The sequence below is a fragment of the Equus asinus genome, chromosome 1 (assembly GCF_041296235.1).
Source record: "Equus asinus isolate D_3611 breed Donkey chromosome 1, EquAss-T2T_v2, whole genome shotgun sequence".
Lineage (NCBI taxonomy): Eukaryota > Metazoa > Chordata > Mammalia > Perissodactyla > Equidae > Equus > Equus asinus.
This window is the reverse complement of record NC_091790.1, coordinates 194,640,864-194,657,767: the sequence shown is the minus strand read 5'-3', so window position 1 is coordinate 194,657,767 and position 16,904 is coordinate 194,640,864. Positions and strand designations below refer to the sequence as shown.

The window sequence follows — 16,904 nt, the reverse complement described above, 5'->3', positions numbered from 1 at the left end:
TATAAAAAAGAGAAATTGCTGCCCTTTATACCGAAAAGCATATGTCAAAAGAGAAATCAGATATCAACCAGAAACTTCCTCAGAAGTAACTCCACATGTCTTTCCACAATGTGAGTTGAAAATAATTTACTGGTAAGATTACACGTGACTTGGAATGTGTGCATCATTAGATCATTAGAAAGCAGCAGATCTAAGATTTTTTTAAAAATCAGGACCTCAGCAACTGTAGCATTTAAAAAAGAAAGAAGGCAACATTGCAAGAGCAAATGCAAGCAGGTGAGAACAAGTGAGAGTGGGCCTGAGTGAGTCAGCAGCATTAGCCATCGCCTACCACTGGGGGGACTGGGGGCTCCCTTCCAATCTGCACCGGCCTCGCTCATTCAGCCCTGCCAACCACCCTAACACCTATCGCTTGTGCTGGCTCCTCTAACACTGTGCAGTCCCATCCACCTCCGTTCTGTATTGTCCAGTGGCTCTATACAGCCTTTACGCTTACTAATGCCTATTTCAGGCAAAAAAAGCATTTGTGTGTGGCTGTTTACAATGGCTGCAAGTTCTCTGACACACTTCCCATCAGAAGGTGAGGTCTTTGCCCTTCCCGTTGAATCAGGCCTGACCTCTGACTGATTTGACCAACAGAGTGCAACAAAAGTGGTGCAATACAGGTTCTGGCCTCGCCTTTAGAGGACTGGCAGACTTCCCCTCTGTCTCTGGCAGCCCAAAGCTACCATATAAGAAGTCCAAGTACCCCGCTGGAGACACCACATGAGAGGGAGAGGGGACAGGTGAGGTCAGCCTTATTTCCATCTTCATTGAGGTGCCAGGCAGGTGAGGGAAGACATGTTGAACCCTCCAGACCAGATCAGCCACCAACTGTATACCACCAAGTAATCCCAGTAACGCCACATGGAACAGGACAGTCACCCAGCCCAATCCTGCCCAAATCTCTGACCCATAAAATCAGGAGATATAATAAAATGATCGTTGTTTTAAGCCATTAAGTTTGGGGCAGCTCATTTTGCAGAAGTAGATAAACGGAGTGGCTGTGCTCTAAGAAAACAGGGCACTTGAGCAATTTTAGCGAGGCTGGTGTTTCAGTCCAACATGGAGGGAACGTGGAATAGGTAAGAAGCAACAGGGCTCACCGCTGCCAAGCTCTTCTCAGAATAGCTTTATCATTGCCCTGCAGGGACTCCTAAAAACATTGGAAATAGAAATCCATTTTTAAAGTATCCAGTTTCTATATTTCTTCTGCCCTCTGTTGACATAGATAACAAAGACTTTATTTTCTAAAATACCATGAGAACCTGATATTGTAAACAAAAAGTAGAACCAGAAAAGTCTTGATACAAGTGCAATGAGGAAAATATCCCATTTTCAAACAGTGGCAGGAATTTTAGAAGCTGAAAGACACTTGATGATCAAGGACTTCCAAATCACCTTCTAGTCATTAAAACATTTCCTAGCAATTTTTAATGTTCAGCAAGTTTGAACAAACGAGTGAACGAATAAAATTAATCTCAACTCAGTGAAATGCCTTAACTATAGGCTATTTTATGATATATGCATTCAGAGTCAGGTTTTAAAAGTTAACTTGACCACTTCCTTCCATCCCAAAGTGAAGTCTGACGGCAAAGACTTTCAAGCGAGTATGCCACCTTTGCAATTCCCGTGATCCAGACCTTCTAGTTCCCAAGATCATACTGCAGTGAATGTGCAGAGTACATGTGCCAGGACCTTTGACGTCACTATTTTAAAATCTAGTTAACCACAGAGTTTAGTAGCGTGCCTGGCACACGTTCAGTAGTCATTTGTTTTATGAATACCTTTATCTGAGCACACTGCCTCATTTCACTGATAAGGATTTGACAGTCTGCAAGAAAATGTGACTTAGTGATCAAGTCACAGAGTTTTTCAGACACAAAACCAAGACTAGAGCCTAGTACCCTGGGTCCCCTAACATGCTGCTGCCCAATGGCTACTCTATCAATTCAAGGCATAAAACATAAACTTAAGGCTCTATCAGAGATTTTGCAGCTCACTGCTCTTTGCAGTACCATGGCTCTTAACTAATGCTGTGTGAACACAGAGTAACTTTGAAGGTGGACACTTTCAACAGTCTTGGCAAAATACAATGTACTTGCTGATATATCATAAAATTTGATCCACTAAACCCTTATTGATAAGAAACTAGAATTTGGAAAAAGACATCATAAGCCAATAAATAAATTACCAAGTATATGTTTTATCAAATGACAAAGTTTCTTAATAAGAAATATGGTAACGTTTCAAATGTAATAAAGATGACCGTTAGTATTATTGGTTTTCATAGGAAACACATAATTGTAAACTGTTCTTGGCCTGACCATTCTGCAATGGTTACTTAAGGCATGCAGGTTTGTTTTGAGCAGGTAAACTTGTTCTCCTGTGTTTATACCGTACATTCTAATCCTGAAAATCAAAGAGATTAAAATGATTATCTACCATCTCTTTCCCTAGCTGGATATCTGGAATTTACACTAAAAATTTCTGCTCCCTGCCATCAATGAGATCATTCAACTCTGAATTCTGGAATTGTGGATAAAAGGCTTTATCAAGAAAGTGGAAAGTGATATACTCGTTCAGAATGGACAGGTTCAGGATAAACGTAGAGAGCTGTGTCTAAAATCTGCATGGGAGGAGGATCTAAGTGTGGCTCTAGACGCACAAAGAAGGTTAAATATTTGGTGTTAGATGACAGAATGAAATGTTTGGACTTTACCCAATGTACAGTAATGAATGCCGTCAACACTCGAGTTAGGTAGAAATATAGTGAAAGTAGGATATTCACCAGAGCAGGTTCAGTCATGCATGTAATGGAATAGATAGGGGAGAAATGGAATTCCGAAGAGACGCTAGAAGGCTACTGCAGTAATCCAGTCATGAGGTAGTGATGGTCTAACATGATGGCAGTGAGAATGGAGATGAAATGCTTATTCTGGGAAATATGTGAAGTAAAATGTTTTAAAGTACATGAAATACTGACAAAAAGGGTTGAAAGGAAGAGCCAAGCAAAAGTTCTGCTGCTTCCACCTCAGAGACTAGAAGTGTAATGGAACTATAACAGAAATCTGAGAGCTGAGGAGGGAAAAGAGAGCTGGTGAGGAGGTAAATGGGTTCAGCGGATATGACAGTGAGCTATCCAAGGGAAGCTGCCCTGCAACCAGCTAAAGCCCAGAACTAACGATCAAGACTAGAGATTTAGATGCCTGACAACATTTTTTTTTTTTCTGAGACCCATGAAAGTGACGCCTGGAGCTCATTCTCTCCAAAAAACTCTCCCAAGAATACTCAAAGTGGTTTGACAGATTACTTTATCCTGTCCTGGACACAGGATTCTCTCCCATTATTGTAAGAAACAATGGGATTCACAACAAAGAACCATCTGAAGGGAAATTTATACTCTTAGATCTTTATAAGTAATCCTGGGAGAAAGATGATAGAAGTGTTAACTGGCATATCGATACCCTCAACACTAGAACATTATGCCTGGTCTGGCATCATGTTCATAATTTCTTCCCATTCTCCTCCTCCACATAACCACATACTTTCCTTTAACAAGTACATTATATAAATACATCATTATCCATAGATTCAGCCTCTCAACAACTGTCTGGATCAGCATATAGCATCCAGGGTACTTAAAATGTGCAACAAAATACCTAAGATATACCTGCTATGAAAAAAACAGATTGTTGAAAGGGCTTAGATAAAGAAAAGCAGATCCACGTATGAATTCCAAGGTCATAGATTAATTCAGTTGGTTATAACACGTAGAAAAAAGGCAAAGGTCGTTTATTGAACCACAATCTTGATATCACAGCATTTATTAAAAGGTCTTATAATAAAACACCAAAGAAACATTTCTGAGGCAATAATGACATCTGAAGGTCACCAATAGCCAGTAACAAGATGGAGTGTCGTAGGAGAGTGAACAGACTTTAGGATGCATTAGTCTTCTCGGTGAGCTTCTGAGCAGCTCGTTTCCTGGCACACTATGACACGGGCAAGTAGATGGTTGTGAATCAACTTTCTGCAAACACTTGTGCCAAACATTCTGCTTAAATGCAACACATCTAGACCACAATTTCCCATTTCTATTGACAAAGCAGCACACTGATGGTCCTCCGTCATCAAGCTCCAATCTACCTTTCAGTCTTAAACATTGTGTTCTCTCTGGCACTCACCTTCTATCGGGGCCATATGGGACCATTCCATATGTTATGCATGCGCCCCACAATTTCCTCTTCTGTCACTTTATTTACATTATCTCTTCTACCTTGAATTCACTTCCCATTCCTCCCATTTCTGTCAAAACCCTACTTATCTTTAATTCCAGACTGTCACATTCTCCTTGATAGTAATCTCTGCTATTTTGTGATCCCCACAGTATTTCCTTTAGATCTTATGAAATTTTTATTTATATTCCAGTTATTTATTTACTTATCTCCTCTACTAGAATCTATGACAAGAAAAATATTTAGTTTAATTGTACATATCACCCAAAATGCTAAACTTTGTGACATTTGGCCCCATACTGAAGTGCTTTTTTATTCTTTCACCCTGTCTTCTTTTTCCATTATTTCTAAGTCTTTTATTCTCTCTTTGTTTCCCATTACATGATTCCATTCAGCCTTAAATGCCACTCCTGGCTGTTGTGTATCACATAAAAAAGAAACAACCTCCTCTACCTGACTTCCAAGTTCTTCCAAAATCTGAATTCACCTTTTCCGTTCGGCCTCATTTCTTCCTACTCCAAGCAGGCAAGTCTCTTCACAAATCCAGGAGAAGGTTATGTTCATTTCAGTTAGGGTAAGAAGCCAGATAAAAGGGACCAAATACTACAACAGGCTTGGTAAGGTAAATTGGTCTAACTGGGATTCCTTCCTACCTTAGCAGGCTTGCCATCGGGGCTGCTGCCCTTCTATGCCCTAACAGCTGGTCAAGCCACTGCTTTGTCCTTTCCTGGGGATTTCCTCATCCTTAACTACTTACCATATTGGACATCTCTCTTGCCTTCAACACAGTCTCTGGGCTTCCTGACTAGTTTTGTTCCAATACTTTGCTCCATATTGCCATTCCTGGGCGTTTACTCTCCTCTAAGCTATTTATCTGGCTCTGATTCCTTTCTCTGCCTTAACTTCCAGCTTCCCCACCAGCCAAATCCATCACATCCATGGTTGAGCTCTCATCTGTCCTCCCTTTGCTGCCTTAGTTCTCTCTGAATCAGCATCTATGCCATTTCAGTCAGTCCCAAAGGCTCAAGTTGTAACAATTCCAACTTTCCACAGTTCCCATCTCTGTAGCTTTGTCCATGCTATGGGCTGGATTGTGTCCCCCAAAAAGATATGTTGAAGTCCTAGTCCTCAGTACCTCAGAGTGTGATCTTATTTGGGAATAGGATTGTTGCAGATATAATTAGTTAAGATGAGATCATACTGGAGTAGAGTGGGCCCTTAATCCAATATGACCAGTGCCCTTATAAAAATGGGAAACTTGAATATACACACACACAGGGAGAATGCCATGTGATGATGGAGGCAGAGACTGGAGTGACGAAGCTATAAGTCAAGGAACGCCAAGGATCGATGGTAGTCACCAAAAGCTAGGAAAGAGGCATGGAACAGATTCTTCCTCAGAGCCCTCAAAAGGAACAAACCCTGTCAACAACTTGATTTTGGACTTCTAGCCTCCAGAAGTATGAGGAAAAAAAACAGAAAAGAAAAAAATGTCTTTTGGTATTAGGACCTTTAGACAAACCAAAACAGTAACTCTCAAGAACATCACAGATTATTCCAGCCTATTAATAATAGGATGGCTACAGAGATAAATGTGGAAGTGCCCCATGCCAAGCATCACATGCCACAAGCATCCTTTCTATATCTGATACAGATCTGCTATTTCATGTCATGGACTTCACTCAGAAGGCTGCATTTTGTTTCCATTCATTCTCAATGTGAAAAAGGACGGATATGGTGTGTGCAATGCATTTTATAATCATAATATTCAGCTAATGATCAAGAAACACAGCCCTAAAGTAAATACTCAGATGGTTGCACAATCTTTAATCTGGTATTTATAACCTTCTTTCTTCCCAAACATGGCTCTAGAGACTTTGTCCTTATTTTAAATACTGTTTTACGCACATGGATGACTTTTTATTGTAGATCCTAGATAACCTTTTGGAATTGTGAGAAGAGAAAGACAGACAGAGGGCAAGAAACAGAGGCAGTAACAGAGTCAGAGAGGACTAGTAACTAAGTATCATTGCCAGATAAAAGACAAATACACTTTCAGTATAAGTAAGTTCCAAGTGTTGTATGGGATATACTTATACTAAAAACTTCTTCATTGTTTATCTGAAATTGAAAGTTAAATGGGCAGCCTGTACTTCTATTTGCTGAATCTGTCAACCCAACGGAATTTTCCAGCTCTTCCTCTCCCAAAGCTACACTGTCATACAAGCATGGATACAGGATTAATTTTCCTGAGCCACCAATAGGTGCAATGCAAACAATTCTCTGGGAATTACAAATAGAAAAAAAGAAAACTATCCCATGGCATAAACTTTTAAATGAAAACAAGATCCACAACTCAAACCTTTGTTGGTGGCTGGTCAGGGATGCAGTTTATCCGTTCCAATTCATTCACCACTGGGCACTCTGCAGAAGCAGGGACGGTAGTTGTTGTCTCATGATCTGGGATAGCTGTCGAACTAGGATTGAGGGTAACTGTCGTCCCAGGATCTGGGGTCACTGTCGTCCCAGGATCTGGAATTATCCCAAAAGCAAAAATAAAGGGACCACCAGACAGATTTAACATCACAGCTATTCAATATCTCCATAGTTCTCAACATTCCAGTTACACGGACTCCACTACTGATTGGGTTCACTCTGATGTCCTTGAAATGTAAGCATCCACTTTATAAAGCCTCATTTTGTTCTTGCTGACTATGCTTATCTTTGTGTATACCTGCATCATCCCCTTCTACCACCAAGGCCCTCCTCTATCAGATAGTGCACACAAGGGCAAGGTGTTTGACTCCACCATTAGATTGGAAACTCACCCAGGTGGGAACCAAATCTACCTTCTCTAGTCCAGGGGTCAGAAAACTTTGGCCTGTGGGTCAAATCAGGTCACAGTATGGTTTTTAAATAAAGCATTGCTGGAACACAGCCACTTCCAGTTTTTTAATGTATTTTCTAGAGCTGCTTTTGAGCTATAAAGGCAGAATTAAGTAGTTAGGACAGAGACTGTATGGCCCACAAAATCTAAAGTATTAAGTATCTGGCCCTTTCCAGAAAATCTGCAGACTCTTCTTTGGTCCCTTACTTCCACCTCCAGTAGCTGGTTCACAATACGTTTACACATAGAACACATGCAGTATATGCTGTTGCCATGAATGTTGACACCCTAATCATAATAACCTCAGTTCTACTTGTTCAGCCAACAGGCAATCCCTCAACAAGGAACGCTTATGACTGATGGCATTCTTATGTAAATGTAAAGCTTCATATGACAAAATAAAGGGAGGCCACCAACCTAGAAACTGGCAGCTAGAATCTACCCCAGGACTTTGAGATTTAAAAATCAGTAAAATAAAAAAGGCATGTTTATGGCATCCTAAAATGAGGAAGTGAGATTTCTTGAAGGCACTCTACAATAACTTAATAGCAACATTAAGACAAAACAATGAGGCTTTTAATAAGTTTTCTTTTCTTTAGTGTTCCCAATCCAAAAGTGATAGATTAAAAGAACTCCATATTTGTGTCAGTTTCTACATAAGGGTTTTAGTTCCATCTTCAGAATCATAGAATTTTATGAGTTGAACAATCTTTGAGATTATTTAATGTAACTTGCCACAAAAGTAGAAAGCGCATGCCTGGAAATGAGGTAGGAGGGGCAGTTTTTCCTCTCGCCACAAGCTGCCCTTCACTGCCTGCTTCCCCTAGGGAGCTTCTCCTAGGTGATGCCCAGATAGGAAATCACAGATAACCCAGCATAATGCAGCCCTAGTTTAGAATAAAACAGTTCAATAAACTTTTAATAAATAACTCTGGTAGTTGTTACCCTTTTAAAGAACCAAACTTTGGCTTAAAATACTTTAATTGATTATATACTTATTTGACTGCCTTTCAAATAAGGGTACTGTTAATTGTTATTGTTAACAAAATTAGAATTATTCAATGAAATTGGGCAAATATATTTCCAGTGTCGATTGTGGAATCCTACACTGTGTTAATTGGGAAATAAAAGTGTCAGAATTTGGGCCTGTAACGAATATCCATGCAGCTGCCACAGTTTTAGTTAGGCATTCCCCAACACACACACAACCACCACACACACGCACACACACACACTCACAGGGATGAACATGAAAGCATCACCTCCCTGCCACTTCTGAAGTTTTTGCTCTGATAAGACAACATAGGGAAGGAGAGCACTAGAGTTCCTTGTTACCTTCTGATCCCAAAGAATCTCTAGCTGACAGAACAAATATAGGAATAGTGATGATAAATAACACAAGCAGAAGTGCGCTGAGCATAAGCTCCAAAGTAGTGAAATTTTTCCACTTCTTTCTTGCCATCTACAAAAAAAGAGACAACAATTTTAGAGTTGAGTTTAATAAATAGCCAGTAAGTTTTTTAATGGAAAATCTCAAATGTATACATGAGTGGAATGAATAATATAACAAACCCCCCGTATAACCATCATCAGAAGACATATAAAATCTAGGAGATTCTCTCTTTTTTGTGTGTTAACAGCCATTGGTGAGTATTTCTTAGATCCATTATTCCATTAGGAGTCGTGACATACTGATACCATAATTCTATCATTCTTATTCATTTATTGGATGAAACATTCCTATAGAGAGGCACTTCCCTTCATCTATTATTTGGTTCATAAAGGCACAGTTCATATAGGAAAGATAAGAGAAATGACAGCTATTAAAGCAGACACCACTGGGACTGTCAGTGTTACCCAGGACTCTGTGCAGGCTTCCTTAGTCTTCTACCAGGAAGGCACAGACCACATTTAAAGTCTTTTCCAGACACTGAGTTAACCACCATGTACAAGCTCAAATGAGGATTACGCCTCACATGCAGTCCTTTCTGGAAATCTTCCTCAGCACTTCCACTTTAGGACTCTGTCTTTTGCTAGGGACAATTCTGATGCTAGACTGAGGTGAGGCACTATCCTCCATCAGTAGCAAGTAACAAATTCCCCACCACTCACTCATGTCCTTTCCACAGTTGCCCCAGATACCACTGCGTTTAGCACCCCCCTCCTCTGACTCCACTACTGTCATTCTTCAGAAAGCTTGTCCTTTGCATTCAGCATTCTGTATTCTCTCTCAAACATTAAATAAAATATATCCATTGGTCACTTGTACTAAATTCCCATAGCATTTTTTTTAGATAATGTTTGCTGTCTCTGGAAGGGAAAACTTGACATTTCGTGCCATCGGCTTAGCTAAGTTGTGAGAACCCCAGGGATACCCTGTCTATTAACATAGAATAGCATCATCCTATGCTGATTGCATTCTATATTCACATCATTGAGATATGGGGATGGCCAGGCCAATTTTTCCATTGTACAGATGAAAGGACTGAGGTACTGTGTGCTTTAATGACACTCACCCAGAGCTGAGGATAAGTCAATGGGAAATTAAGGGTCCTGATTTCCACTTTAGGGATTCTCCTCCTGACCGCACAGCCTGTTAGGTAAGTGCACACTCTGCCTTTCACCTTTTGTGCGAGACATATATCTATAAAACTCAATAGGGAGTGAAGCCTACAGCAAGCTATAATCAATACAAAATGCAGGAATAGAGGGAGAAATTTCTCAAAGAGCTATATAAAATTTTATATAGAAGAAGTAAAACAAATCCATTGTCAAGTTGGGTGGTGTGTTGGAATGATTTCTAAAATGGGTTTCATGATCTAATTAGCTTCTTGTATCCCCTTAAGTTATAGGAGAGTTATCGCTGTCAGTCTAAGAGCCTGCAATAGAGATTCCCTCCACTCTGTGGGCAGCTGGGTGGGGCCAGGCAGAGTCCAGGGCCAGTCTTCTGCTGAGTTGCCTCCTCTGGAAAACCAGATCTCTTTCAACTGGCTTAGTGATGCTAACATGGTTTTCTTTGTGCTCTATGAAGTGAAAAATGTTGGGAAGAGCTCCACAATGCCTCACTGGAAGCAACCTGGCGGGCGCTCTTAATGAGTATTTGTTGATTTGGGAGCAAGACTGAGCGGAAACGCCAGCACAAGATTCCTTTGTGTCATATGTGCACTGCAGTGTCCTCATTCCTCTTTCCCAAGAGGTAAGGGGAGGACGAAATGTAAAACAGCGTGCCTTCATCCCAGGAACCTCTCCAGTAACCACAGGAGTACAAGTGAAAAAGAAAGAAAAAAGAAAATTTAGATTTAAAAAATAATATAAATCAGAGGGCAGATTTTTGTTTTATTTATTTTACAAAAGGATCCATGTCAAGATTTCTTTAAATTAATCATTTTTGAAGTATGAAGGAGAGGTACATCACTTTCTCCAGGGACTTTTTTTTCAGAATATATAGCCACCTCCCTCTCCATATGACCTTGACAACCATTGTTCAAAGAGTAATAGCCTTCACATGAGTTGTAACACTCAAAGAAAGAGTTGAAAACCATCTTTTTATAAATAGAATATACAGTAGTAAATGCACTTTCTAGAAAACAATAGTTTTCACAGCCCCTTTATAAGCCCAACCACAGCTGAACACTGGCCCACACCCCTCTCCTCCTCTCTCTAATCTCACACTCCTAGCTCAGGGCTTGGTGGTCTCTCTGGGCAGAACTGCCCCCAAAATTCCACCACAGACCTCCTTCCACAGGCTGATTATGAGCTGAGATCATCGCTGCTCTGATATACCCAGCACAATGGGCCTGTCTGCTTTTCTTCTTCCATATTGTTACAGACTGTTTCATTTGGTCCATCTTTATTAGAATGTCAATGGAAGTTTGGGAAGGAAAAAAGGTAAAATCCTGTGATAAGTCTGCCATCTTGAACCCTTCAATGTAGGTTTTAAAAGTTTCCCAAATGACTTTGATATTCAATTTCCCTCCACTGCTGTTTGAGAACCACTTTGGGAATTTTGAGTTCATCAGTGGATGTAATAATACTGTACAACATTATCCTATGGAGGGGTAGGTATAAATTGAGGACAGTGAAATAAGGAAGTAAGAGACATGTGTGGGCCCTTGTGAAAGTTTTCAACCCATCGAAGCGTCCCTCTCAACACCTCTAGTATATCAATGCACCCTCTCTAATCCCAGCTCATTTTTAACCAAGGATAAGTTTTCCTAAGGCTTTTTCCCCAAAGGTGTGTCTACTTCCTTAGGTTTATAACACCCCTTTTCTCCCTCAAATTGTGAGCTCCCAGGGTATGAGAATTATGTCTGCTTCTTCCTCTTTATTGCCTTTCTAAGTACCTGTTGGCAGAATCTGCATAATCAACACATATTGACCAATAACATTTTACACCCTGGTTGAATATTTGAAAAATACCCAAATATTTCCTAATTATAGTATATCATAAATGTGTTTTAGAGGATAAAACAATGGTACCTTCCTTAAGTGAACATAAAGCCCAATCCTGTTATTTCCTTCCACACAATCAAAGCAATGTATGGTAGAAAGAGTATTCTTTCTTGTGAATCAGAAGACCTGAATTTTATTCCCCATTCTGAAAACAACTAGCCAGATGACCTTGGGAAGTTTACTTAAGCTTTCCAATTCTCAGTTTCCTCACTTACAAATTAAAGAGATCAAACTAGAAGATCTATAAAATTCATGCCAGCTTTTAATATGTCATTTTGGAGTGAGTCACACAAATTTCTTGCTTCTTTACTCCTCCCTTTCACAAAAGATGCCTGTGCTAAACATTTTATTAGTATGTTTGTGCTTCATCATATCTCTGAGTTCTTCTGCTCGGAACAAGAGCACGCTAAATTGAGCTGGGTTCCCAGCCCCGCCATTTTTTGCTGTGGTAGCCAAATGAATTTACTTCACATTCTTGAGCCTCAGTTTTCTTATCTAAAATGAAACTAATGATATCTATTAATAATAATAATTATCATCTTCTTCCTGTGAGAATCAAATAAAAGTACTTTAAATATTAAAGGATAAAATGGTGCTGGGTAAACTGGACAGCCACATGTAAAAGAATGAAAATTGACGATTCTTTTTCACCATTCACAAAAACAAACTCAAAATGGATCAAAGACCTAAAGATTAGACCTGAAACAATAAGTCTTCTAGAAGAGAATATAGGCAGTACACTCTTTGACATCAGTTTCAAAAGAATCTTCTCGGACACCATAACTCCTCAGATGAGGGAAACAATAGAAAGAATAAACAAATGGAACTTTAACAGACTAAAGAGCTTCTTCAAGTCAAGGGAAAACAGGATTGAAACAAAAAAACAATCCACCAGTTGGGAAAAAATATTTACAAGTTATTTATCCAGCAAAGGGTTAATCTCCATAATACATAAAGAACTCACACAGCTCAACAACAAAAAATCAAACAATCCGATCAAAAAATGGGCAGGAGACATGAACAGACATTTCTCCAAAGAAGATATACGGATGGCCAATAGACATATGAAAAGATGCTCATCATCACTAATCATCAGGGAAATGCAAATCAAAACTACACTAAGATATCACCTTATACCTGTTAGAGTGGCAAAAATATCCAAAACAAAAAGTGACAAATGTTGGAGAGGTTGTGGAGAAAAAGAAACCCTCATACACTGCTGGTGGGAATGCAAACTGGTGCAGCCATTATGGAAAACAGTACGGAGATTTCTCAAAAAATTAAAAATAGAAATGCCCTATGACCCAGCCATCCGACTACTGGGTATATATCCAAAGAACTTGAAATCAGCAATTCCAAAAGTCCCATGCACCCCTATGTTCATTGCAGCATTATTTACAATAGCCAAGACATGGAAGCAACCTAAGTGCCCATCAACTGATGACTGGATAAAGAAGATATGGTATATATATAATGGAATACTACTCAGCCATAGAAAAAGACAAAATCGTCCCATTCACAACAACATGGATGGACCTTGAAGGTATTATGCTAAGTGAAATAAGCCAGATAGAGAAAGACGAACTCTGTATGACTCCACTCACAGGTGGAAGTTAAACACAGAGACAAAGTGAACTGATTGGTTGTCACCAGGGGAAAGGGGGGTTGGGGGGAGGGCTCAAAGGGTGAAGTGGTGCACCTACAACATGACTAATAATGTACAACTGAAATTTCACAAGGTTGTAAACTACCATAATATTAATAAAAAGTTAAAAAAAAATACAGGACAAATGCCAACTTTTGCAGACTGCAAAAAAAAAATATTAAAGGATAACATATCATGATATTATTATTTACCATAGAGAGGATAGTTCATGGATCCTGGGTAAGAAACAGCACATCCCTAAGAAATCTATCAATCTCACTGTCCATGAGCTTGGCACTGCACTTCACTCAGTGTTGTGAAGTGGCAATTGCACACGCCTGCCCACTGCCCTTGTGAACTTGTTCTGATACAACTTCTTATCCGCTAAGGGCTCTATGGCCCCATGTGTCAGGTGACTCACTCGTTATCTGAGACAAAAGTGCAGAAAACTGGGAAGAAACAGGAGGAGCCATGAGCTGCAGTCTTCCCCATACAAGGACCACTTTCTCCACCAACCCACCCGCTGCTCCTCTCCCGGGCTGCCTTGTAAATCACACTATCTTTACTCAAAAAGCACATCCCTCACTTCTTCCCTTAGGCCTTCATTCAAACCTCCTCAGCCTGGGAACCTTAAATCCTGAGCTCATCCTTAATGTTTGCTATTTCTCTGCAGCCTCATTCTCCACCCAATCAATGTGTCCTCACACAGCCTCCACATTCTCCTCAGACAAAAGCAGCCTTCCTCAGTCCTTTGCCCAAACATTAAATGCCAAGAGTATTTTCTTCTCATACACTGATGAGAAATTGCTGTTTGTCAATGTAATGTCCTCTTACTATGCAAAAGGAAATGGGGCTGTACCTTTCTCTGCAAGAATTTCCTTGTTTTTTCTAAAACAAATTACCCAACTCTAATCTTTCTTACCTGTCCTGTCCCCAGTACATCACATTCCCAAAGGCTTTATGAGATATCCCATAATATTAATCTTGCATGTAAAATCCCATATAATTAATAACTTTTCATTCCTGGTATAAGTAAATTAACTAATGATGTAAAGAGTGGACTCACGTTCACTGGCAAGCAGAGGAGTTATCAGAATGCCTATTGAAGTGACCATGCCTCCTTTCCCTTGGTGGTTGCTAATAGCTGTGAGATGGGAGATTGTTCTTTATACTAATATTTATAATTTTTCCAAATGTTTATTAGCACACTGTGTTAGACAGTAGTAAGAAATAGGCACCCACACATTGCTAGTCAAACTGTAAACACCATACGCTCAATTAAGATTTGACAAAAACTATTAAAGTTACTTACACCCATAATCTGGAATTCCATTTACAGAAATTTAGCCCATAAATATACTTGCACGTGTGGGAAGCAAATATATGTACAGATAAAGGTTTTTCATTGTAGCATGACATACAACAGAAAAAGACTGAGACTAATGTGGATATCCATAGAGAGAGAACTGAGTAAAATGTGAAATAAAATAAAATTCAATATTATCCAAAATCATATGGTAGTTTTGAAAAACAGAAAAAAGCCCACAAATTCTTTGATACTCCTCCTTTCAAGAGGTGGAGCCAAGCCCCCATCCCTCACCCCTTGAGAGTGAGCTGGTTTAGTGACTCACTTCAAACAAATGGAATACAGCAGAGGCGATGGTGTGTGACTCCCAAGACCAGGTGAGGAAGGCATTACAGCTTCTTCCTTCCATGGTCTACTGGATCACTTCCTTATTCTTTTTCTTGGATCATGTCTTGGAGAAGCCAGCTGCTATGTCGTAATGACACTCAAGCAGGCCTATGGAAATGTCCAATAGCCAGGAAGGAACTGAGGTCTTTTGCCAACAGCCGTGTGAGTGAGGCATCTCAGAAGCAGATCCTCCAGCCCAAGGCAAGCCTTCACGTGACTGCAGTTCCAGGCAACATCTTGGCTGAAATCTCCTGAGAGAGAGACCTTGAACCAGAACCACCCAGCTAAGCTGCTCTCACATTCCTTACCCATAGAAACTGTGAGACCATAAATGTGTATTGTTTCAAGCTGTTAAATTTGGGGGTAAATTGTTACACAGCAATAGGTAATTAATACACATTGGTAAATATGACTCTTAAATAAAATATCATTTGCATTTTCAAAAAATCTGTTTGCCTCTTATCAGAAGTCCTTTCACATCATACATTAAAATATGGTTACCTGGTCTGTGGAATAATAATAATTACTTTCTAGCTATAGAAGAGAAACATTTCCTTAAACCTTAAGAAAAAAAAAACCCTAATCAGCATCATCTGATTGACCTTACTTACTGAATTACGAAGATCTTGATAGTGAAAGCTACACTCTCAATCAGGAATGCAATTTAGGAAAACTCAAGATCAAGAAAAATGGCAGAAGGCAAATAGAATAGGAAATAATTTAAATAGCTTTAACTGCATTTAAAAGAAAAAATGTTTTAAGAAACTGCTACTTGGCAGTTGTCATCAATCCTTGAATATTCTATTTCATATGACAAACAAAAACTGTGCAATTTTAATGATAATGATAATAATAGCTAATAATGATTGAGCAAATGTGCTAAAAGGTTTACATAATTTGTCACATGCAATCTTCATAATGACCCCAAGATAGTTACTGCTACTAGCCCCACTTTCAGACGAGGAAATCAAGCTTCAGCAAGGTCAAATAACCTGCCTGATCTCACACAGCTGATAAGGAGCAAAGCAACAATTTGAACACCTGCCCTTTGGACTCCACAGCCAGAACTTTTACTCACTACTCTATATTCTACGCTATAATGCCCCATATTGTACACTACTTTACGCTTTTTGTGAGATTAAGGTTTTATCAAATAGTATCTAGGTCATTAACCAAGTACTTAGAATGTGCATGGCACTAGGAGAAGTGCTTACATGCCTTATTTCATTTCGTCCTCACAACCACCCTACAAGCAGGGACTGCTATTATTCCCATTTTACAAATAACCTAACGGAGCCTGACAGAGGCTGGGTTGCCCAAGGTCCAGACCTCAGAGCCAGGCTTCAAGCCAGGCAATCTGAATCCAAAGCCACCTTCCACAAAGTGACGCAAAGGCATGAATAATCAAGGTTTCTAAACTAAGAGGAGGTAGGATATGTGGGAGATGCCTGTGTCCTTCCAAAGACAACCATGGGGTTAGAAGGCTTATGGGAATAAAAGGAAACAACCCAGCAACATTTCAGTCTCCATGGCACCTGGAGGATTTTAGAGTGGTTTCTAAGCACCTGTAGTAGTTAATTGACTTCCAGTTTGTGGTCCACGGCACTGTTTTAAAGTCTTCATGAGACCAAGGAGAAGGAGCTGTGGATGCACTTTCTTCTCAGGTTTATTCATCATCTATTTATCAATGCTGTGTCTCTGGAGGAACAGGACTGCAGATCTGATTTTTCACTCATTAATTATTTATGAAACTCCTACGATATGCCAAGCATTCTTTCAGGAGCTGGTTACACAACAAACAAAACAGATAAAAACTCCTGTCTTCATGGGACTTACATTCCCGTGTGTAGGAAAAAGAGACAATAAACCAACTAAACAAATATACAGCAGGTTAGACTGTGATAAGAGCTATGGAGAAAGGAGACGACAAATGTGGAGGTAAGGGGTTGC

The 16,904-nt window shown here is 39.7% G+C and overlaps 1 protein-coding gene across 4 annotated transcripts in view; it reads right to left on the bottom strand.

Annotated features, from left to right (window-relative positions):
• The window catches only part of MGAM (maltase-glucoamylase), a 186,717-nt gene that overhangs the window by 162,620 nt on the left and 7,193 nt on the right, over positions 1-16,904 (bottom strand). For all 4 annotated transcript variants that reach the window (XM_070514928.1, XM_070514933.1, XM_070514921.1 and 1 more), the window contains 2 exons: positions 8,500-8,626; positions 6,640-6,809 (listed from right to left, as the gene is read on the bottom strand). In XM_070514928.1, coding sequence (XP_070371029.1) covers positions 6,640-6,809; positions 8,500-8,626 — 297 coding nt within the window. The remainder of the gene's footprint in view (positions 1-6,639; positions 6,810-8,499; positions 8,627-16,904) is intronic.